This window comes from Zootoca vivipara, chromosome 9 (assembly GCF_965207765.1).
Source record: "Zootoca vivipara chromosome 9, rZooViv2.hap1.1, whole genome shotgun sequence".
Classification (NCBI taxonomy): domain Eukaryota; kingdom Metazoa; phylum Chordata; class Lepidosauria; order Squamata; family Lacertidae; genus Zootoca; species Zootoca vivipara.
Window position 1 is genome coordinate 50,500,159 of NC_142592.1, and position 22,856 is coordinate 50,523,014.

General features: G+C 43.6%; 1 protein-coding gene across 7 annotated transcripts in view; it reads right to left on the reverse strand.

Moving 5' to 3' along the window:
• Positions 1 to 394: 394 nt before the first annotated feature.
• LOC118091309 (cystine/glutamate transporter-like) overlaps positions 395 to 22,856 on the reverse strand; it is a 29,901-nt gene continuing 7,439 nt past the window's right edge. For 3 of the 7 annotated variants that reach the window (XM_035128156.3, XM_035128154.3, XM_035128153.3), the window contains exons 3-15: positions 21,534 to 21,628; positions 17,007 to 17,301; positions 11,759 to 11,885; positions 11,169 to 11,284; positions 10,883 to 11,008; positions 10,326 to 10,425; positions 10,193 to 10,237; positions 9,852 to 9,975; positions 8,562 to 8,665; positions 8,177 to 8,273; positions 6,977 to 7,126; positions 4,303 to 4,477; positions 395 to 2,894 (exon numbers count right to left, since the gene is read on the reverse strand). In XM_035128156.3, the coding sequence (XP_034984047.3) occupies positions 2,830 to 2,894; positions 4,303 to 4,477; positions 6,977 to 7,126; positions 8,177 to 8,273; positions 8,562 to 8,665; positions 9,852 to 9,975; positions 10,193 to 10,237; positions 10,326 to 10,425; positions 10,883 to 11,008; positions 11,169 to 11,284; positions 11,759 to 11,885; positions 17,007 to 17,202 (1,425 nt within the window). In that variant the 5' untranslated portion in view covers positions 17,203 to 17,301; positions 21,534 to 21,628 and the 3' untranslated portion in view covers positions 395 to 2,829. Of the gene's footprint in view, positions 2,895 to 4,302; positions 4,478 to 6,976; positions 7,127 to 8,176; positions 8,274 to 8,561; positions 8,666 to 9,851; positions 9,976 to 10,192; positions 10,238 to 10,325; positions 10,426 to 10,882; positions 11,009 to 11,168; positions 11,285 to 11,758; positions 11,886 to 17,006; positions 17,302 to 19,398; positions 19,508 to 21,533; positions 21,629 to 22,856 lie in introns of all 7 variants that reach the window. The other 4 variants (XM_088652232.1, XM_035128161.3, XM_088652230.1 and 1 more) reach the window with 3 other exon arrangements.

Here is a 22,856-nt window from a genome sequence, read left to right on the forward strand (position 1 = left end):
CAGCCAGATGGGCGGGGTATAAATAATAATAATAATAATAATAATAATAATAATAATATATTATTATTATTATTATTATTATTATTATTATTATTATGTGCTAGTGATGTCACATTATTAGCCAATAGTTAGGTTTCTCCAGTCTAATTGGAACGACGACATCAAATATTTGCAGACCCCTTCCCCCCACTGCCCTGAACTTTCACAAGAAAGAAAAATATGTGTTTGGACGACATGATGGTGTACAAACTACGTCTACCTCCAATTTACAAGTGCTTTTTCACCTAAAGTCTGGTTACAATGCATAAGGTAGCAGCTTTGACCCAATGCTTCAACTCTTCCATTAGCATGATAAGATATGCAAGATGACCAGAAAATACTGTATATATATTAATAACTTCTGAAAACTGTGCTTTATTTCAAACCATTTAATTAGGTGTTCACTGAGTGTATAAAAAGCTTAGAAACGCTGCTTAGATTTTGGACCTAATGTCCCTTTAATATGAAAGTTTCCATTGTGAACTTGGAGGTTGGAATTTTACCCTCAAAAACATAGAAAACGTTTCACATCTTTTAGCAAACTAAAATGGGAAGTTCAACATTTCCTGTGATTGTCTACCATTTTATACAAAATGTTATATCTCAACAACAACTGTACAGGCTCAGTGTTTACGTAATCACTATCTGCAAAGGTCTTCAGTGCTGATAGAAAGAAGCGTACTAGACACAGTTTAGAAAACCACAAATAAGAAAGTTGTTCTAAGTTGCTTGCCTGTTTGGCTACATGATGCTAAATCATTCAAACCAGCCAATCATACACATTGGGAGCACTCTGAACCAGATTTTCATTTGTATATGAAATTTCAGGTGGGATTTCATCACTACAGCTAATTTAGGTTGCACAGTTAGAACTTATTTGGTGCTCTTGGGCATCAAACTCACTCCCCAACTCACCCCAAATCGGACTTTTTGCAATAAGGAATGTGATGGGGAAATGCTCTAGGGATAACATTTGCTTGATTCAGTGTCGTCTAACCTCCCCACACACAAATCAGAATGAATGCGCAATAAATAGCCAACACTGTCTGATCTCCCTGCAAACTTTGTGCAAACAAGTAAGAATTAAATGCCCAATGAAAAGGTCATCTGGAAGTGACCTGGGCTGTATCCAGTGCACAAACAGAAGATGCCTCCACTACTGCAATGGGATTGGATCTTCCTTTCCCTCCCACAACCTCCCACACACCCCGGGGCACCCTCAAAATCTGCTTCAAAAGTTCTGGAGACTTCTTATGAAAGAAAGAAAGAAAGAAAGAAAGAAAGAAAGAAAGAAAGAAAGAAAGAAAGAAAGAAAGGGAAGAAAGCTCCCATTGGTGGCTTTCTTTCCTTGGAGGCCTTCCTTCCATGGCTGCTAGCAAGCACAAAGAGGAGCAAATTTTTGGCAGGATTGTTGCAGAAGAGATAAGGATGTTAAAGACAATAAAATGCTTTTCGTGTGCATGCACACGAAAGCTCATACCAAAATAAAAACTTAGTTGGTCTTTAAGGTGCTGCTGGAAGGAATTTTTTTATTTTGTTTCAACTACGTCAGACCAACACGGCTACCTACCTGTAACAATAAAATAGGTGTATCACATGAATTGAAACATACATTATTTAGCCTCCCCCCCCACTCTTTTTACATGGATCCATGTACAGACTGTGTTATATTTGACCTGATTTTGATTTTTCATGCTTGCAGGTGCTGAATCCAGGGTTTTCGTTTGTGACCCTCTCAAGTTGCATTCTGTGTTGCAAAGCTAATGTTATCGTTATTGGTTAATACACAAGCATGTGTCATTTACAGCGTGCTCTCAGTCCATCTTGCAAAGATATGCACCATGCACAAATTATTATTTCTCAGGATCAATGGGGGTAATGCCCCCTAACTGGTGTGATGGCACTAGACTTGATCAAACATTAGCAAGGATAACTGAAGGCAGTAAGCATCACCTGTGAGAATATAATCATATCCATATTCTTAATTCTACCAGTACTATGAACTTCAAAAGAGGTGTGAAATTGGCTGCTTGAAAGCTGCATCTGGTTTAGTCCATTTCACAAAAAGGAAATTCCCCCCTCCCACTTTGCAACAGGCTATGTGACCACTTGGAATTATATGTGTCCGTCCTTTTACACACTATTAATAATAACAGTAATAACGTGTGTTTTTTAATATTAAAAAATCCCAAAAGAAAATCAGAAGTTTCAGATTTGGGGAGGGCTTCTTTACCATTCTAAAGATGCCTGTTATAATTACACACACATCTTTTTCAGTGAGGCTTATTTCCATCTTGGAGCACATCAAAAGCCATCATTGGTAAAGGTACACTGCTCAAATCAAACTTTTTAAAAAATGAGCCTGGGTACCTTGATGACTAACAGCTCTGCAGTACCACTTCAACATCTACAAATAGCTATTGCCTCTACACAGCCAGCATTTAGGGATTGTGTATGCATTCAGACAGATGGACCTAGGAGTCTTTATTCAGGGACCGGATGCTCTCGTGCCCATCTGCATGGCAGATGAGGACAATATCAGGATGCACGTGGGCTGTTGCTTGCACAGTCAAAGGTGTGACTCCTCTACACAGGGTTTCCTGGGCCTTTGATTTTTCAGGAACTCTCCATCTGGTATGAAAACACCAAACTGGAAACAGAAGATGCTCCAATGCAGGCATGCTCCATGTTGTGAGGGTGGCATTAAGTATAAGCTAGGAGAAGTCACCGCAAAATCAGAGCTTTGAAGTTCAGGCTTCTGGTTCACCCCTCCAGCTCTCGTTATGCTTCTCAGTAAGTCCTGATTTCTTGTTGCACCACCTTCAAGAGGATCTGAAGTTTCAGTGTAAGAGAATCTGTAATAGTAAGGGGTTAGATGTATAAGGGCAAGAGTATTTCATATTCTGGTGTTTCTGAAGTACGAATTATGTTTCCTCCAAAATTGGAAAAAATTAATGTGGAAACAGAACGGGATGGAATTAGGGTTACAAAAGAAGAAGAAGCAAAAATGGCACAAATTAAATATGGACAGACCTGAACCCCTTCCTCAGCCCTCTATCTGCAACATGTGGATATTAATACTGACTTATCTTAAGAAGTTATTGTAAGGATTACAAGGACATAATACATGTAAACATGTTAAACTCTCAGAAGTACCAAAATAAATAAAAAATCCTTCAGTAGCACCTTAAAGACCAACTAAGTTTTTATTTTGGTATGAGCTTTCGTGTGCATGCACGCTTCATCAGCTACACTGAAACAGAAGTAACCAGACTCTTATGTATATTCAGAGGGTGGGGGTGATGGGAATGGGTGATGGGAATGGGTGATGGGCTGATAGGAGTGGTAAATCTGTTGATGACTGTTAACGACTGTTAATGACTGCAATTGGTCTCAGAAGTACTTTATGGATGCTCTAGCATCATTATTAATATAATTATTTGATTGCTCAGAACAGGGCTACTTGGAAATGGCCCCATAATATTGGACGGTAAGTTCGCAATTCCATTTCTCCCTCTCTAGAAGTTGGCATAGGGCTTGTAGCTGGAATCTCAATTGCTTGGACAGGGTGCTCCTCTTTGTTTTTCCTCATCCCCCTCCCAAGTTAACATTTCCCTTTGGGCTTCTTTTAATTCCCCTTTGATCAAAGGAACTCAAAATATTGATTTCATTGTAAAAACAACAACAACAAACAAACCCACAAAGCAGAGCATTTTCTAGGTAATTTGAAAAAGCTCAAAAATATAATTAATGAAGCTGCAAATTAAACACACCACGGCAGCCATGCCTTCCCCACTGATGTTTTTTTTAAGCACTGGATTTTTTCCATTCCATAATAAGCAATTGGAAACACAACAGGAGCTGTTAGGGGTACCCCATAATACTCATTTCGCATTTGTAAGGACACATCTTTCAGTGTGTCAGTACCCACACATTGGAACTCCCTGCTGATTGACATTTTTTGTTTAGACGAGACCCATATATAGAATGTTGATGTGTGTTTTAATCTGCTTTTAGCTTATCGTTGGTTTAAATTATTTTTGAATGTTTTAAATATCTGTTTGTAACTGGTTTTTACTGATAGTTTTGTAGTTTTATTCTTTTCTGTATGCTGCATCGATAACCAGCCAATAATAAATCTCCCCCTGATTCCTGAGGGAATACAGCTCTCAACAGCCAGATCAAGCTCTGGCTATGCAGCGATCTTTAAAGAATACCATACTGAATATGATCATTCAAAATTACCCAGCAGTTTCTACTCACAGAATGTGGTGCCGCAACACTTTGGCATTGGCCTGTGGATGAGCAAATAGTAAACGGGAAACCCGCTTAAAACCATGGCACAGCCAATGCTGATATTTACTGGGTCCGAGTAGAAAGACATCGCCACAGTGAAAAGGCAAATGATTGTAAAGGAAACAGGAACGAAGAGCGGAACCTGGAAAGGAGACAAGAGTTCCAAAAGCGGAGTTACTTTTACAAGTGGGCCCCGAAAGGCTGAGGACGTTTGCAGGTGGATCTCACTTCTAAACATTTGAGAAGCAAAAGGACTGGAGGAAAATGAAAGCTCCTAGAGAAAGACGCATACACCTGGTAGGGTTGCCAGACTCAATAGAGGACAGGACTTCTGTGCCTTTAATTGCCCTGCTCTCTTTTGAGTCTGGAAACCTTAAAGAGAAACCAGCAGACCCTTTGCTCGGAAATTAAACAAAGGGTCTGCTGGTTTCTCTTTAAGGTTTCCAGACTCAAAAGAGAGCAGGGCAATTAAAGGCACAGAAGTCCTGTCCTCTATTGAGTCTGGCAACCCTAATACCTGGAGGTATTTGCAGTGCAAATAAAAGGCCTTTGACCCATGACAAAGGACTGAATGTAATTGTTAGAACTCTAATTAAAATGTTTCTTTGGGTGGGTGGGTGGGTGAAAATCTAACACACCAAATGAGAGCTTTCCCTACACAATGTGTGGTCCAAGTCCCAAGTTCTACAGGGATATCTTTGAGAGGTAAACAAGGTAATTGGGAGTTTAAGCTTACAATTCCTCTCCTCTGCCATGCACATCCTCGGATCCTACATAAGGAATCTTATTATTTCCAGATGGGCACAGGAGCTGCATGTACTTAATCTGTGCACCCAAGTTTTGAGAAGAAAAGCTCCATATGATAAGGTTACCAAATGTCCCCGTTTCCCGGGGACAGTCCTCGTATTTACAAATCAGTCCCCTGACAAAATCCATCTATTTAGTAGGAAGTTGAAAAGTGTCCCCGGATTCGTTGGAAAAAATCAGGTAACCTTACCATATGAATGAGACATGCAAGCATTCTTTTGCTTTAAAAGGTGTGGAAATAAGGGTTCTGGCTTATGTCCACAAGGCGGCAGTAGATGTACATATTATAAGCACTGGTCTTCTCGAATTTAATTTGTATTGTTTCTTCTTGGTGTTTTTTCCCCTTCCCAGTTTTGTGAGCAGCTAAAAGAATCATCAAAGCATTACACCCGCATTTCCAAAGTGCTTTTGGTAATGGCTATGAAGACATACCAAGAGCATGTTATTCCTGAATATGGAAAATAAGGTAGCCGGGTGAAAAAGGGAATCCTGGGCTCTTGCGCCTTTTAATAGTGACATAGAAGATGGAACTTCAGCTGGTGTGGATTCTCTTGCAAGCGACACCTGCTGATATTTCTTTTCCTATACAGCTATTAAAGGTACAGGAGTCCTGTTCTCTTTTCACGTCTGGTCACCCAAAGAACGATAATGAAAAGCCAACCTGGGACACTTTGGAAGTAGGGCGAATATTTCTTCTCTAAGCAAACAAGCAATTCATGTTTGTTGTTTATTTGCATACATAGCTCTCCTCCCTAGGGGCGGAGGAGAAATTCAGTTCGGTATGCATTTAAAGCAGAATCTCTCAAATTCACACTTTCTCCGAATAATGTGTACAAAAATGGACATACAGTACTGGGGGAGTGTGCGCATTAAATGAAGACATTGGGGGAAATGACATACAAAAATCCATTATATTATGGGAAAGAGCTTGCAACAATGTGTACATTAGGCAAAAGTGCATCTAAAAATGGGCTTCTTAGGAGAAAATTGCCCTAAAATGCTAAGAATTTTCATAAGGTTTTGTTTTTTTAAAATGCAAATTACTGCAGAACATAGAAAACTAAATTTAATAATGGAGAAATGAGAAACTGAGAGATGCAAAATTGGCAGATCTTTCCACCCCTACTCTGCCCCCCTCCCTCACAACAACCCCCAGTCAGACTGAGAGGGAGTGTGCCTGGCTGGAGATCACAAGATGCTGTAAACAGCTCAGAGATGCCTATGATGCTCTAAACCAGGCATCCCCAAACTTCGGCCCTCCAGATGTTTTGGACTACAATTCCCATCCTCCCCGACCACTGGTCTTGTTAGCTAGGGATCATGGGAGTTGTAGGCCAAAACATCTGGAGGGCTGCAGTTTGGGGGTGCCTACACTGCCAAGAGATTTCTTTGAAATATGGAGGACGATATTTTAAAATGTCTGAGTGGGAAGGTTGAACATAGGTCTTCAGGAACAAAATGAAAAAAATTCCTTCCAGTAGCACCTTAGAGACCAACCAATGACAAACTTAGTTGGTCTCTAATGGAAGGACTATTTTAATTTTGTTTCAACTACGTCAGACCAACACGGCTACCTACCTATAAATAGGTCTTCAGGATCCTAGTCCAACAGCCTTAACCACTTAACCCTGTTTCTGGTCATTTGTTGATGGGTGTTATATTTGTTGGGCATACTCTGAGGTGGGATCTGAACCAGCGATCACTTGGCTCACAGCTCCAGCTCTTAACTACTTACTCTTACTTATTAGCACAGAGAGGTGGGTCCAAGTACATACCTGGTCTAAATAAGGAGCAAAAGAGAGTCATGGGAGAAAACAGGCTAGGAAACCCTTACCTTGAATGGGCTTGTGATCTCAGGATGTCGGCAGCGGTGAACTATCAGCCCAAGGGTGGCTAATCCTATGAAGAGCCACCGGGAGAAGCTGAAGAAGTTCAGCAGGTGGTAGATATCTCCCACACAGATCATGGCTGTGACCAAAGGGAACTGAGGGGTGCAAAAGTAGGTGAAATAGATTGAGTAAACCACCATCTCAGATTTAACACACAGACGTAGCTGAAGACCTAGAACAGGGATGGGGAACTTGTGGCCTTTCAGATGTTGCTGGACTGCAAGTTTCTGCACACACTCCCGTTTTCTGTGCACCCAGTGTGCTTCCACTCCTGGTTTGGGAAGCAGTGTGCCCAAAACGTTAGCCAGAATCCATATCCTGTAGTTTCTTAGGAAACACTGTGCCCTGCCCCCCCCCAAAACCAGCTTCAATCTGAATTGAGAAAAATAATGACCTGGCTGCATTTTAAGCCAGTAATGTGTACACAGCCTTTTAGAGTAGGCCCATTGAGACCGACAGTCCTTAAATTACTCATGGGTATCTTAAGAGCCAGTGTGGTGCAGTGGTTAAGAGCAGTAGACTCGTAATCTGGGGAACCGGGTTCGCGTCTCCGCTCCTCCACATGCAGCTGCTGGGTAAAGGTAAAGGGGCCCCTGACCATCAGGTCCAGTCGTGTCCGACTCTGGGGTTGCGGCGCTCATCTCGCTCTATAGGCCGAGGGAGCCGGCGTTTGTCCGCAGACAGCTTCCGGGTCATGTGGCCAGCATGACAAAGCTGCTTCTGGCGAACCAGAGCAGCGCACAGAAACACCGTTTACCTTCCCGCCGGAGCAGTCCCTATTTATCTACTTGCACTTTGATGTGCTTTCGAACTGCTAGGTGGGCAGGAGCTGGGACTGAGCAACGGGAGCTCACCCCGTTGCAGGGATTCGAACCGCTGACCTTCTGATCAGCAAGCCCTAGACTCTGTGGTTTAACCCACAGCGCCACCTGGGTCCCTGCTGGGTAACCTCGGGCTAGTCACACTTCTCTGAAATCTCTCAGCCTCACTCACCTCACAGAGTGTTTGTTGTGGGGGAGGAAGGGAAAGGAGAATGTTAGCCGCTTTGAGACTCCTTCAGGTAGTGATAAAGCGGGATATCAAATCCAACATTTCAGTGGGTCTACTCTAAGAATGACTAGGATGGAGTCAACCCATATTCTTACCATCAACATGACTGCTGGTAGGGGTGTATGTCTTTGAATATGGATCATAGAGAAGAGGGGAGGCCATTGCCCTTCTCTTGAAGCCACAAACAAGGTCCTAGAAGGAGAAAATAAATAAGCAGTGGAAGAACGCAATGAATCGGTCTGCAGGGGTGAGGAACCTCTAGTAGAGATGGCCAATGCTGGGGTTCTCTTCCTCAGTTTCATGCTTTGGCCTTCCAGATGTAATTGGACTACAACTCCCATCAGCCCCAGCCAGAACAGCAAATGGTCAGGGGGGATGGGAGCTATAGTCCAGCCCCAACTGGAGGGTCACATGTCCCCCAGCCCTGATATGTAGCATGTAGTTCATCCCTCAACAAGATTTAAAAAAGAGGTCACTGACCTTGAAAATGTAAAGATTCCTCCATTCATGGTCCCAAAGCAAGACAAGGAAACCAGGATAGGCACCATTGAGATAACACTCCGGCAAGCTTTGTGTGCAAAGCTCTGGGAAAAAAGGCATGTTTGTGTTCAGAAATGTGAGGTTTATAATTATTGGTGAAGGAAGACCACTGAGTAGCCTTCAGTGAAAGCAGGCGTGATATGCTACAGAGCTCTGTTTCATTCTGATTTCATATTTACTTCTTGTTCTCCATACCTCCCAAATCCCTGATTTTCTCTTGTCTTATTCATTTTACGAAAGGCTTAGAGACATTATTACAAGGCCCTATCAGCACTATGGGTTTCCCAAACTTGGGTCTCCAGCAGCTTTTAGACTCCAGCTCCCATCATACCAGCGGTCAGGGATGGTGGAAATTGTAGTCCCCAAACAGCTGGAGACATACATTTAGAGCATTGCCGTGCCACTTTAAATAGTCATGGCTTCCCCCAAAGAGTCCTGGGAACTGTAATTTGTAAAGGGCAATGAAAGTTGAAGGGAGACCCTAATTCCATTCACAGAGCTACAATTCCTAGAGCTCCCTGGGAAGAGGGGTTGACTCTTAAATCTCTCAGGGAACTGTAGATCTGTGAGGGAACTTGTATTAGCACCACCAATAGGCAAGGCTGCTGGGAGCTGAAGTCCAACAACATCTGGAGGGCCACAGATTCCCTTCTCCCAGCTTATGAAGTACTGAACTAGGGATGGGTGAATCTGTCCATTTCAGTTTCTCAAATTTTCCGTCTTATTCAGCTCTCTACATTTACACATTCCTTTGAGAATTCTTTTATAGATATATATAGAGAAGTCCTCCTGGAAATTCACCAGCATTTTAATGCAAATTTCTCCCAATAGATGTGTTCCTCGCAGTTTTGCCTAATATATACATTTCTGCAAAGCAATCCCCCCCTAAAATAATGCCTGTTTGTGCGTTGGGTTGTTAATGCTGTGAGCCGCTCCATCATAGTCTCAGGTTATCTATATGTGTAACTAAACCCTATATCATAAAGACACCACAGTCTCTACTGGCCCTCATTCCAAGGCAACTGAACCCTGGAGCCCTCGGAATCTCGCACTGCTCAGAGACTGGGGTGGCGCACATACAATGGAGACTTCTCAATGACCAAACAACTCCTCATTCTGCAGAGGCTGAATTTAATTGCCACTGTCTTACATTCCTACTGAAAACTGAAGCCTCTTGGGGACGAAGGGGAATTAATCTGATATTAACTACAACATTGGCTTTCAACTCACCACAGCTACTGCCTGGGAGGCCAGAACATCTGCTGCTGTCAGTACCGTGTAATAGGAAACATTAGTAAGCATATAACCCACAATCACAGTGATCACAGACACAATCACTGCCAGAGGAATATTTCTACAAACAAAATGGGGAGGGGGAGAGAAAAGGACCGTCAGTACAACTGTTCCCATGTAAATGCACAATTTCATTGTATTGTTATTATGTCTATATATGGAGCCTGAAGCCAGTGCCTTGTTAGGCTATGGAATAATCCACCCCTGTTCAAAACAGCTTCAGAAAAACATTAAGCAGGGTCAAATACAGGTATTTTTGAACTGGTCTTTTGACTCACCGCTCTGGCTTCACTAGTTCTTCCCGCACAAAACTAGTTTGAAACCTGCATTGTGGGAGGGAAAGGAACAGATTTCAGGGGCCCTGACAGTTTATAAGTGAATATCATAAAAATGTATGTCACCTATGCATACCATCCTGAGTAGGCAAACATCCCTGCATAAAAAGCCAAAGGGAGCTTGTCCAAAGCGAGGGTCTCAGCATTGAAAGCATCCTGGAAATTTTCTGTATGGCCTAAAGAAAAGCATACAGTTAGAAAGCAAAGTAGGATAAAAATAGGCACATTCCTAAGATAGTTAGGAACTCCAGAATTTTGGTCTACAACTCCCATGATCCCTAGCTAAAAGTACCAGTGGTCGGGGAAGATGGGAATTGTAGTCCAAAACATCTGGAGGGCTGAAGTTTGGGGGTGCCCGAGTTAGGATGTAATAGGGGGCAGGAAACATGCTGCCTGAGCTCTTCGCAGACTTCCTTAGGGATGATATTCTGCAAAGCAGGTGCCACAAATGGAAAGGCCCTGTTTCTTATACCCACCCAACTTCAGACTTTGACCACTGTTGTCACTCAAGTGTGCGGGGAGGCAGCTCTCAGGGCACAGAATACGGAGGCTCTAATATTTTCTAGAGGCAAGTCCTTGCATTTTGATAGTGGCGGTGTTTTATAGCTAATAACAATGAGAATAATGCATTACCTTGAGCTAAAAGTATCATTCCTGGGACGATGATGAGAGTGAGAGCTACCAACTTGACGATGGACAAGAAGGTCAGAAGCCTGGCACTCCAGCTGACGCTCCAAGAGTTCAGGATTAGGACAATGTCTGTATTGGAGAGGGTAAAAAATGCATTTGATCTGCATGCTGGGACTATCTAGTTTGGCTGATGAATTCAGAATACGAAATTAATAATAAGACTCCCATTGATTTGACTGAATCAGATCCCAAGGAAATAAATGGGGCACAGTTCCTGCTTCGTACTTACAGTAACCAAGAAGAGCAACAAGTTTCACGGCCAGAAGTGGAGCACCACAGGGTGCGAAAAAAGGGTCCAGGATGTAGCGTCCAAATGCCAGGGAAACAACTGCACTGTTGGCTGGCCTGGAAGGGAAAAATGGCTTATGCATTCTGTGACAAGACCTCAATAAAACTCTTATTTTTTCCATGCAAAGATGCCACTTTCCTGCAAAGTCATGGAAACTGGGCAGTCGGCTTATTTAAACTGTTTTCTGTGTCCCCTGGAAATTGCTCAGGAGGGAACATGTCCCTAGGGCTGAAAAGAGTTCTCCGCCCCTGGCCTAGCTCACCTGGGCTGCTATTCCTGATGGGCCAAGCTGACACAACTCAGAGAAAGGCGGGACACAAACTTCAGTTAGTTATGAACAGCTGCCATTCACCCAGAAATATCAGATGGCCATTTGCCTGGACTGCCTTTAATATCTGCTTCTTTACACGCGCAGTTTCTCTCACTGACATTTAAAGGCAAAGATTATATACACAACTGCGCCACACATGGTTCTGAGCATTCCGACCTCACCTTTAAGTTTATAGCAGGTTGCAGATGGAAAAGCTTACCTTATAGCAAAGTATTCTGCCCATAGGAACAAGAACCCTGGCAGAGGGCCCAGGGTCTCCAAGATATAGATGTAATGGGCTCCAGACTTTGTGATCCGGGTGCCAAGTTCAGCATAACACAGAGCACCTGGAAGTGTTCAAGAGCGTAAGCAAACCACCCTAAAGAGTTTTCCTTCACTTCACACATTGACAGGCTATTGGTATCCTGTGATGCTGTGTCCATGACAGAGAAAAATAGGACCCTCATGAAAATCCTCACTTAAAGTCACTCAGATTGCAAAACCTTCTGCAGTGGATAAAGCACTAGACCAGGGGTAAGTAACCTTTTTCAGCCGTGGGCCGGTCCACCGGCCCTTAGACCATGTGGTGGGCCAGACTATATTTTGAAAAAAACACACAAATGAACGAATTCCTGTGCCCCACAAATAACCCAGAGATGCATTTTAAATAAAAGCACATATTCTGCTCATGTAAAAACACGCTGATTCCCGGACCGTCCGTGGGCCGGACTGAGAAAGCGATTGGACCGGATCCGGCCCACGGGCCTTAGGTTCAAGTCCCTGCTTCATTTGTGACCATTAATGTTAAAAATCCAGCACACAGAAGATTTCTGTGGTGCCCCTTTCCCCTTGACGCCCTAAGCACAGACTTATTTTGCTTAGTGGTTAATCCAGCCCTGAGATGGGCCAATGGTCTGACGCAGTTTAAGACCGCTTCCTATGTTCCCACCACTATCCCTGTGTATCAGTAGAAGATGCACAGAGAGAGCTATCATTCTGAGGTTTCACTTCAAGTGCCCCTGAACCCTTTTTATTCAGACGTAAGTTCTGTTGAGTTCAAAGGACCTTGCTCCCTAGTCATCTCTAATTACTGCAGTGGTGAAGAGTCAATCTGCATACATTTGCAGAATGGCTGCAGAATGGGTTTTTTTAGGGTGGGGGTGGGGTCTCCCATTGCCATTTAACACCAACCTTTCCATTCCTCTGCCCTTGTTCTCACTCCTGCAAGTGCATATACTTGACCATTGGGGATCACACTTCATGCATCTGATGAAGGAGTCCATGGGTAGACAAACTAAGGGCTGGGGGCTGGATCCGGCCCAATCACCTTCTAAATCTGGCCTGCAGACGGTCCGGGAATCAGCACGTTTTTACATGAGTAGAATGTGTGCTTTTATTTAAAATGCATCTCTGGGTTATTTGTGGGGCATAGGAATTTGTTCATTTTCTCTCTCTCCAAAATATAGTCCAGCCCCTGCACAAGGTCTGAGGGACAGTGGACCGTTCGTTCCCCTGCTGAAAAAGTTTGCTAACCCCTGCTCTAGTCTTTTAAAATGTGTTGAGGGTGTTATTGGGTTGCTTTTGATTTTATTTTGATTGCGTATTTTGCGTTTTTATATTGTGATTTTATCTTGTGAACTGCTCTGAGACCTGCAGGTATAGGGCAGTAAAGAAAGAAAGAAAGAAAGAAAGAAAGAAAGAAAGAAAGAAAGAAAGAAAGAAAGAAAGAAAGAAAGAAAGGAGGAAGGGAGGAAGGAAGGAAGGGAGGGAGGAAGGAAGGAAGGAAGGAAGGAAGGAAGGAAGGAAGGAAGGAAGGAAGGAAGGAAGGAAGGAAGGAAGGAAGGAAGGAAGGTTGGCAAAGGCAATAATAAAAACCCGTTCGTCTTCAAGGTGCCACAAGATTCTTTGGCATTTCTGCTCCCTAGTACACCTGCTAAGGATTGCAGCCTTCAGAGTGTCAGAGAGCTACTGAAACTAGGGAAACCAGAATGACCCATATATATCAGCATTAAGTGTTTGTGCAACCATTTCACCCACCCATGGAAATTATGACATTAGGAATGATCCATATTGACAACCTGAACTTGAACCTGGAGGCTGTGAAAAACCCATGACGACTCCATATGTGCACCCACAATGGAACCATATGGTCAAAAAACAGCTTTCTTAGATTTTTAGCCTGGGTTATTTTTATCCAAAACTTCAGCTGGCAAACTTTCATGTTTTGAGGCCATTCAGATAGAATCACAACCCCCTGTATTTATCATTGGAGAACACTTCCATTGAAAGTTGATATTTTTTTAAAACAGGGTAATACTATACATGTCTATTGAAAAGTAAACCCCATTGATACCCTGGAAATTAAGTATATGATTGTAGCCTTCGCTTCCAATTTCTTCTGGGCCAGATGGGAGGAGGGCTCCATTTTCGCTCTCATAGTTTACTCTCAGTTCTTTTTGATGAAAAAGTGCTTTTAAAAAGCCACTGGGTAGGGGAAAAACAAAAATAAAAAAAATCCTTCCAGTAGCACCTTAGAGACCAGTTAAGTTTGTCATAGGTATGAGCTTTCGTGTGCATGCACACTTCTTCAGATACCATGCATGCACACGAAAGCTCACACCAATGACAAACTTAGTTGGTCTCTAAGGTGCTACTGGAAGGATTTTTTTATTTTTGTTTTGACTACGTCAGACCAACACAGCTACCTACCTGTAACTGGGTAGGGTGTTTGTTTGTTTTTGCAAAACACCAGCATGACTAGCAATCTATCTCCTCTTTTCTTTGTGGGCCGTTTTCCACACAGGTTGTGTGTGATGCCATGGTTAGTGTGTTGGACTAGAACCAGCTTTACCAGAAGTTTGCTGGGTGACTTCGTCTAATCACTCTCTCAGATCAAACTACAGCGGTGCCTTGCTTAACGAATTCCCTGCTTAACGAAATTTCCACTTAACGAAATGTTTTTTCTAGCGGAGGTTGCCTCGCTAGACGAATTCGTTTTATGAAAAATTCATCTAGCGAATTGTGGTTTCCCATAGGAATGCATTGAAATTAAATTAATGCGTTCCTAGGGGCAAAAAAAAAATAAAAAAAAAATCAATGCATTCCTATGGGATTCGCTAGACGAATTTTTCGTTATAAGAAAAGACCCGTGGAACGAATTAAATTCATCTAGCGAGGCACCACTGTACCTCGCAGAATTGTTGTGAGGATCGAATGGGCAGGATAAGAACCATATGCATATGTTATTTGGGAAGGGTTGGGTGAAAATCTAAAATAAATATGTTATATTCCCTTTTGCAGAGGAGGGGCCATGGCTGTGTACAAATCATATATTTAAAGCACATCAATCCAATCCCCTCCCCACAAAAATCCTCGGAACTGTTGTTTATATCCTCACAGAACTAGAGTTCCCATGATTTGGAGGTGGGGGGAAGCCATGTGATTTAAATACACTTTAAACGAATGTTATGTACACAGGCACGCATTCTGAAGACAGAGGTCCCATGTTCAATCCTTGGCATCTTCAGTTAAGAAAGGATGAGGTGGCAGATACTAGGGACATTTGAGCTGACGGGTGTGGTTTTGTAATTAAAAGACCCCACAGAAACCACATCGCTCTGTAGTAGGAATGGGGGACCTCTGGCCCTCCAGATGTTGCGGGACTTAAACTCCTCTCGGTCCAGCCAGCATGGCCAAAGGTCCAGAGCTGATGGGAGTTGTCGTCGGGCAATAGCTGGGGAGTCACAGGTTCCTCCCCCTTGCTGTGTAAGTATCACATCGGGCTTGCAGATGGAGAGGGTACATGCCCCTCTTAGACTTCCCAGGTGGGATAGCTGAAATACATAAGATTCATAGAACCATAGAACTGTTGGAAGGGACCACAAGGCTCATCGGGTCCAACCCCCTGCAATGCAGGAATCTTTTGCCCAACATGGGGCTCGAACCCACGACCCTGAGATGAAGAGTCTCATGCTCTACCAACTGAGCTATCCAGGATGTAGGAGCCGGAGATACAAGAGCCTGTTAGGAAGACTGCTGTTTGGGAATCTTATAGGTCAAGGGCTTTGAAATGGCCTTCCAAGTTTCATCATGCAATGGGGTGGTGGTGGGTTTTTTGCCTCTTTCACAGGGTTCTGATAAGATCCTAATTTGGATTAGTTACACATTAACTCCATGTGGCTTTGTGAGCGCCTGCTCCAAGTTCAAGGCAGAAACAAAGGCTCACAGCATTGCAGGTGCAATGGAGGTGTCATGGGACCAGGGGATGTTCAGTTACATCAGGTGCCCAAGTACATCTCAGAAAACAGATATGGCAGGATTGGAGTGTGTACAGAAAAGGGCACAGCTCAGGGGCAGAGCAGTTGCCTTGCCAACAAAAGGTCCCAGGTTCAGTTCCTGGCAGCTCCAGGTAGGGCTTGCCTGAATTCCTGGAGAGCTGCTGCCAATCAGTGTGGACAATACTGAGCTGGATGGATTAGTGGTCCCGCTCAGTATGAGGAAGCTTCTTATGTTATTGTCTCCCCTTCTTTAACCCCGAGTCAAGACGCAACTGGGCAACAAACGTGGATTCTATGGGCAAGAGACTGGTACTGATGAACTGGAACAGAGCTTCCCCAAACTTGGGTCTCTGGACTGTTTTTGGACTACAACTTCCATCATCCCAGACCACTGTTCTTGGGATGATGGGAGTTGTAGTCCAAAAACAGCTGGAGACCCCAGTTTGGGAAACACTGAACTGGAAGAAGAATAAAGATATGGTCTCCTTTAATCAATGGGCTGATGACAAGACAACACTTGCAGCGTATGAACAAATTGCTTATAGATGCAGACCTTGTTTGGACAAATAATATTGACATTTGGAACGAGCTTATACTGCATATAGTATTTTACTGATAATCATATATGTATTATGACAATATAATTATTTATACTACATATACAGTGGAACCTCGGCTCCCGAACACCTTGGGAGCGGAACGTTCTGGCTCCCAAACGAACAAAAACCAGAAGTTATTGTTCTGGTTTTCAAATGTTCTTTGGAAAATGAACACCTGGTGTGGATTCTGATTGGCTGCCAGAAGCTGCTGCAGCCAATCACAAGCTGTGCCTTGGTTCCCAAACTGTTTCGGGAATTCAACAGACTCCTGGAACGGATTACGTTCAGGAACCAAGGTTCCACTGTATATGTTACTGATTATATATAATGTACTATACTATATCTTTTTATTATATTTTTGCACTTTCTCTCTCTTTTTCCTTTTGCTCCTTTATTTTCTATAACGGAAATTCACACACACACACACACACAACCATGAGTCAGAATGTTGTCTCAGTTCTGGATCCTGGGCTAATATGGATTTCATTACTGCAGCTACCAATTCGTTAAGTGATGGGGTGGAACACGGTCCCAATAGGGTTTCTCATCCTCCGAGAGCTGAAAACGGAGAGGAAAGAAACTCACCACGCACCAAACATAGAGAGGATGCCACAGGCAAACCAGACGACTAAGGAGAGGCCCACATTGCCGGAGTTCTTCAGCACCCCTTGGGGAGAGATGAATATTCCGCTGCCTATCATGCTCCCTATGAGCAGTGAGAAAGCCCTCAAGAGGGTGATCTTCTTCCTCAGAAAGACAGCCTCCTCGTTCTTCTTCAATTTCCCCATGGCCTGTGTGGAAGAGCCTTCAGGTGTCAAAGGTTTGTGATGCAGAGGTGTGACTCGAATCACCTTAGAGTTGCTTCCTGATCCCTCAAATCAGCCTGTCTTTAAAATAAAAGAAGAGCATTTTCAAAGAGGCCCTTAAAGGTTGGGACGGGATGTTATGAAGCAAGCACACAGCTCTCAAACCTTTATTTGCATTAATGTGGGAGCAGAGCGCCACTTTCAGGGGGATTATCTGCCACGGAGGATGCTTAACCCTTTCCCCAACCCAGTTCTAAAAATGGGTGGACGATGAGCCTCCCTAGCTCAGTATTGTCTACATTAACTGGCAGCAGCTCTCCGGGCTCTAAGGCGTGAGACTGTCCTAGCCCTTCCCCTCCAGTTATCCATCTTTCTTCCTCACCTGGAAACAAATTATATCCTCCGGGTGTTTTAAACATGAGTGTTCCTCCCCCCCCCAGCCCCATTTCCCTTTAAACATGTGTTTAAGCACATGCATATGCTTTTAAAATTATTGCATATTAAGCACCGCAAACATTTTTATGGTGCTTTGTAAAGTACCCAAGCACCAGGTGGCTGGGGGAACATTGCACACATAAAGTAGTTGTTTCTAGCTTTTTGTCGGTTAAAATGTTGCACCTCACATCTTGTGTGTGCCGATTCTTTTTAAAAACAAAAAACAAAAAAACAACAACGCCAACACCACCACCAAGACATTCACACATTTAAATGCAATATTTATACATCAAATTATCAGCCAGTAATTCATTCTCATTATGTACCACTATGAATAGGAAAGGACACAGCCAATACATCCATTCATCAAGGCTGAATGGATGTCACAGTTAATAAGAAGTATATTGCTTCCTCTTACAGTCTCTCTGTATATAGAACTCCGGAAAGTAATAAAGGAAGCCCATTTATCTTTTTTTTTTTTTAGTTGATTTTCTGCTCCCCTTCATTTATAATGAAGTAACTTGTAAGATTAGGCGCGATGGCTGTAGTCAATAAATTGATGAGTGTCATTCTGCAGACACAGTCCAGCACACTGAAGCCCAGAGAAATAAATCAGTTCTGTGCTGGGTTAGGACCACTGTGTATCACTCAGTTTCCTAATGCTTGCAATTGTTGCAGCAATAAAACAAAATGAAATAATCATAGCATTGTAGAGTTGGGAGGGACCCCAGAAGTCATCTAGTCCACCTCCCTGGAGGTAGAAAATAATAATTGATACTAGTATCCCCTCAACGCTTATTGCTATTTTCATGAACATTAGTCTAATAATAATAATAATAATAATAATAATAATAATAATAATAATTTTATTTATACCCCGCCCTTCCCAGTCAAGACCGGGCTCAAGGCGGTTAACAACAAAAATATCAAAGCAAGCATAAAAGAAACAATTCAATTAAAATGCAGATTAAATACAATGTTAAAATTCAATTTTAAAATTAGGAATCTACGAGTGCAACCTCATTTAAATATATGTAGGATAAAGCCAAGTGGAACAGCTCTGTCTTGCAGGCCCTACGAAAAGATGACAACTCCCGCTGGGCCCTAGTCTCCTGAGAGAGAGCGTTCCACCAGATCGGGGCTAGTACTGAGAAGGCCCTGGCCCTGGTTGAGGCCAGTCTAACCACCTTGTGACTCGGGATCTCCAGTATGTTATTATTTGTGGACCTTAATGTCCTCTGCGGGGCATACCGGGAGAGGCGGTCCCGTAGGTACGAGGGTCCTAAGCCGCATAAGGCTTAGTAATAGGAGGAATGCACTTGGTTCCCTGAGCCAAGAGGAAGAGCCTTCTGACTCCAGTTGTATATGGGCTCTGATGTAGGGTCGCCATATTCCAAGAAGTAAAAATCCAGACACAAAAAGCACTTTTTAAAGGAAAGTTTTTGAGCTTTGTTGTTGACACTAATTCCGTCACTGGAAGAACCACGTCAGCCCCAGGCTTGTGTAGATCTTGGCAGAGTGGCACTCCCAGCCTATCCTAACTCTGTGCTCCTCAGTCTGTGGATCCTGCCCTTTGGCCCAGGCAGCAAAACGACTCGGACCAGCCCTGGTTAGTCTCAACAGCACTCATCCAGAAACGTTTGGAAATCAGTAAGTAATCCAAAGAGTTTTCTTGGGTTGCACAAGACAGTAAGCGGAACTATGGTTCAGCAAGAAGACTGTATGAATGCTAAGGAATCATACCATGTTGTGCGAAACAGCCTTGTGTCTTAGGGGGAAATATTACCTCTCCTCTAGTCACAGCACGGTCCACTGGGAAGGTAAAGCATCTTGGCTTTGAAGCTGAGTTGCTCTACGTAACAGATTAAAGTGCAAGTATGTTAATCCTCGCAGCTGCACTCTGCATGTGTTTGGAATAAAGGAAATATTTACAAAGCTCATTTTTGTTTCCTACACTGTGTTGACTGTTGACTCAAATCTCTTTCGTTCTACGAAATTGCCCTTTTTGTTGAAGAGTCAGATGGAATTTTAACTGGCCAAAAAATAATAACGTTATAAAGAAATCTTACACTACACATCATTCCTGTTTCGGAGCATTTCACAGAACAAAAAAAGGGGGTGGCATCCATCTTTATGCTGTGGATCCCAAGAGTGGATGGGACAGAAACAGAGAGTGTATCAAACTCAAACAGGAGGAGGAGGAGGAAGAGGAGGAGGAGGAGGAGAAGGAGAAGGAGAAGAAGGAGAAGAAGGAGAAGAAGGAGAAGAAGGAGAAGAAGGAGAAGAAGGAGAAGAGGGAGGAGAAGGAGAAGTTGCCACAATCCAGCCAAAATGATACAATTTATGTTAATCGCAGACCCGCCAAATGTCCCTTTTTTCCAGGGACAGTCCTAGATTTACAGAAGCTGTCCTGGTTTCTGAGTTGATCCTGGATCGTCCCACTTTTCCTTGGGACGTCGTCCCTATTTTCATCAGAGAAATGTTGGAGGGTATAGAGTTATGCGACCCACAAGCCAAGGAGATAAGTAGCTTTTCAACCTTTAGAAGACATCTAAAGACAGCCACGTATAGTGCCTGGGACAACCCTGTCAGATGAACGGCATATAATTATATTATTATTGAATAGGGCATCCCTATTTTCATTGAAGAAATGTTGGAGGGTATGCAATGGGAAAGATTAAGCACAGGCTTTACTGGAAGTTATATCCAACACTGCGCAAAGGGTAATAAGCTCATGCAATGGGACTCCCCCTATCCTGCCTCCCCAAACCTGAACCAAAGGGATCCCCAGCCCCATGGAGCACATTTTGAGGGGGGGGGGAGAAGTTGCAGTGGAGAAGGAAGAGACATTCCATTGCCCAAGCAGAAGCCTGAAGCATAAGCAAAAAGGCAGAATTTGATAGAACTCTAGGTCACTGACATAAACAGAACCGAAAATATGTCGGTTTTGACCTCTGTGAACAGAGCCATTAAATACATATGCAGTCACAGGCAGGGCCTGCTCCAGGTGAGGAGGGCCCCTCAGGAAAGGAAACTGCTGTTAACAGTTTCAAAAACAAATATCTGCAATAAAAACACAGGTCTGGGTAGGCTTGCTGAGATCAAACAGGTTTTAGCAGGCATCGAAAGGCAGTACAACAAAGGCGTCTGGCTGATATCAATAGGCAGGGAGTTCCAGAGAATTGTTAGTGCTGCCCTGAAACGTCAGTTTCTCACAAGTGCTGAATGAATGTTATTCATTCTTGTTAAATCAGTGCTATTTTTCTAGAAAAAGGGGTGCCGGAACTCACGATGGACCCCCCTCCCTTGTTTTCTTATAATGGCAATGGCACCCACCTGAGAGGTGCCAAGAACAGAGTTCCAGTGAGTTCTGGCCGGAAAGAAAGCCCTGTGTAAAAGTGCCCGTTCCACAGATATTGTGATCTGATATCTGTCAGCCATATGAAAGAGGCTTCTAATGGTTTGTTGACATCTCGCAAACGTCTACTATTTGTGTCAAACACTTGCCAAACATGGCAACAGCCAGGAGCAATTGTATGTACTTAAAAAACTCGGGGCACAGGCCTGTGACACAAATCTGCATAAAGTTTACATAGTGTGCTTTGTGTGAATTTTAGGTGGCTTTCAGAGGGACGGGGGTGAGGGACTTTGGCTCTCCGCTGTATCTGGATTGGGCCTCCACAAATCCAGATGGCAGGTGGCTGGAGTATTACCAGTGCTGTGCTTTGCGCTGGCTGTGAAAAGCTTTGAGAAAGTTCGTTGTTGTTTCTTTTAAGGGGAGAGGGAAAGGCAAGAGTCCCAGTGCAAAAGACATAGTATGGCTTGAGCCCCTCACAGCACCCATAGGCACCCGTGCATAAATATGAGAATAAACTTACCCCAAAGTTAAATGAGCCCCATAATAAAGTGTTGATGCAGCAGGATTGCTCCCATGGAACAATACTGAAAATATCTTCTCCTTTAGACCAAATGCCTGTTGGTGAAAATAGGCAGAACACTAAGTTCTTTAAATATAGCGAGGAACCGAAGGGATATAATAATAATAAAAAAAACCCTCTCCTAGAAACGCAAGTGAGGAATGCAAGAGCTTTTGGCACTGCAGATAAGTCGGATTCCAGAGCTGTTGAACAGTAAGAGTAGCTGAGAACAGACGCGCTAACAATAATTGAGCAGCTCAGTTGGTAGAGCATGAGATCTCAGGGTTGGGCGTTCGAGTCCCACGTTGGGCAAAAAGATTCCTGCATTTGCAGGGGGTTGGACTAGATGATCCTTGTGGTGAATGCCAACTCTACAGGTCTGTGACTAGCTGGATAGTGCAGTGGTTTCTATGTTTGGGGTTACCTTGAAGATTACCGGGAGTTCCTCAGTTCAGATTAATGGTAGACAAATGTTCCTTAAAGACAAAGAAAGCCTCTCAGGAAACATACTGGGAGGTCTAGAAAAGAGAGTGGCCACTGGGATCCCTCATATAAGTACAGAAGAAAGGTCATAACTCAGTGGTAGAGCATCTGCCTTGCATGCATTTGGAATATTGTGTAGAGCTCTGGTCGCCTCGCTTCAAAAAGGAGTTGGAAAAGGTTCAGGAAAGGGCAACCAAAATGATCAAGGGGATACACTGCCATGCCCCAACTCTCCTTGGGGAGAGGTGTTGTAATGAGAATATTTTGCCCAGTCTCCCTACAGCAGGAGTAACCAACATGGTGCCCTCCAAATGTGGTTGGACCCAATCCTCCATCCATTCCAGCCAACACATGCCCAATGGTCAGGCATGATGTGCGTTCTAGTCCAACAACATCCAGAGGGCCCCCCCCCCCATTGGCTACCCCTGCCATACAGGGTTTCTACCAGCATTATGGAGCCAGAAGGCTCAAAGCGGTTACTAAAGCTCTGCACTGTAGCAACCTGCTCCCTCTTTCTAGGAAGAAAACAGCCTAACTCAATGTACTGTGGAATCCCAAGGCCCTGGCCTTCATACTCCAAATATCTGACAGTCACTCCTTGCAGTTTGCGGAAGTCTACAGAACTTGGGCATTCTGTTAGCTTAGCACCGTCACTTCTTCAATAAGCTATGGGCAGATGTTCCAGATGTTCCAGAAGAGCTGCGCCTTTCCCCGATAAACCCCATGACCTTCCTCTTTGTTGGTGACCTGCTGAGGGGGGGGGGAGTGAGTTCTTTTCACTCGCAAGGACAAGCCCCCCAG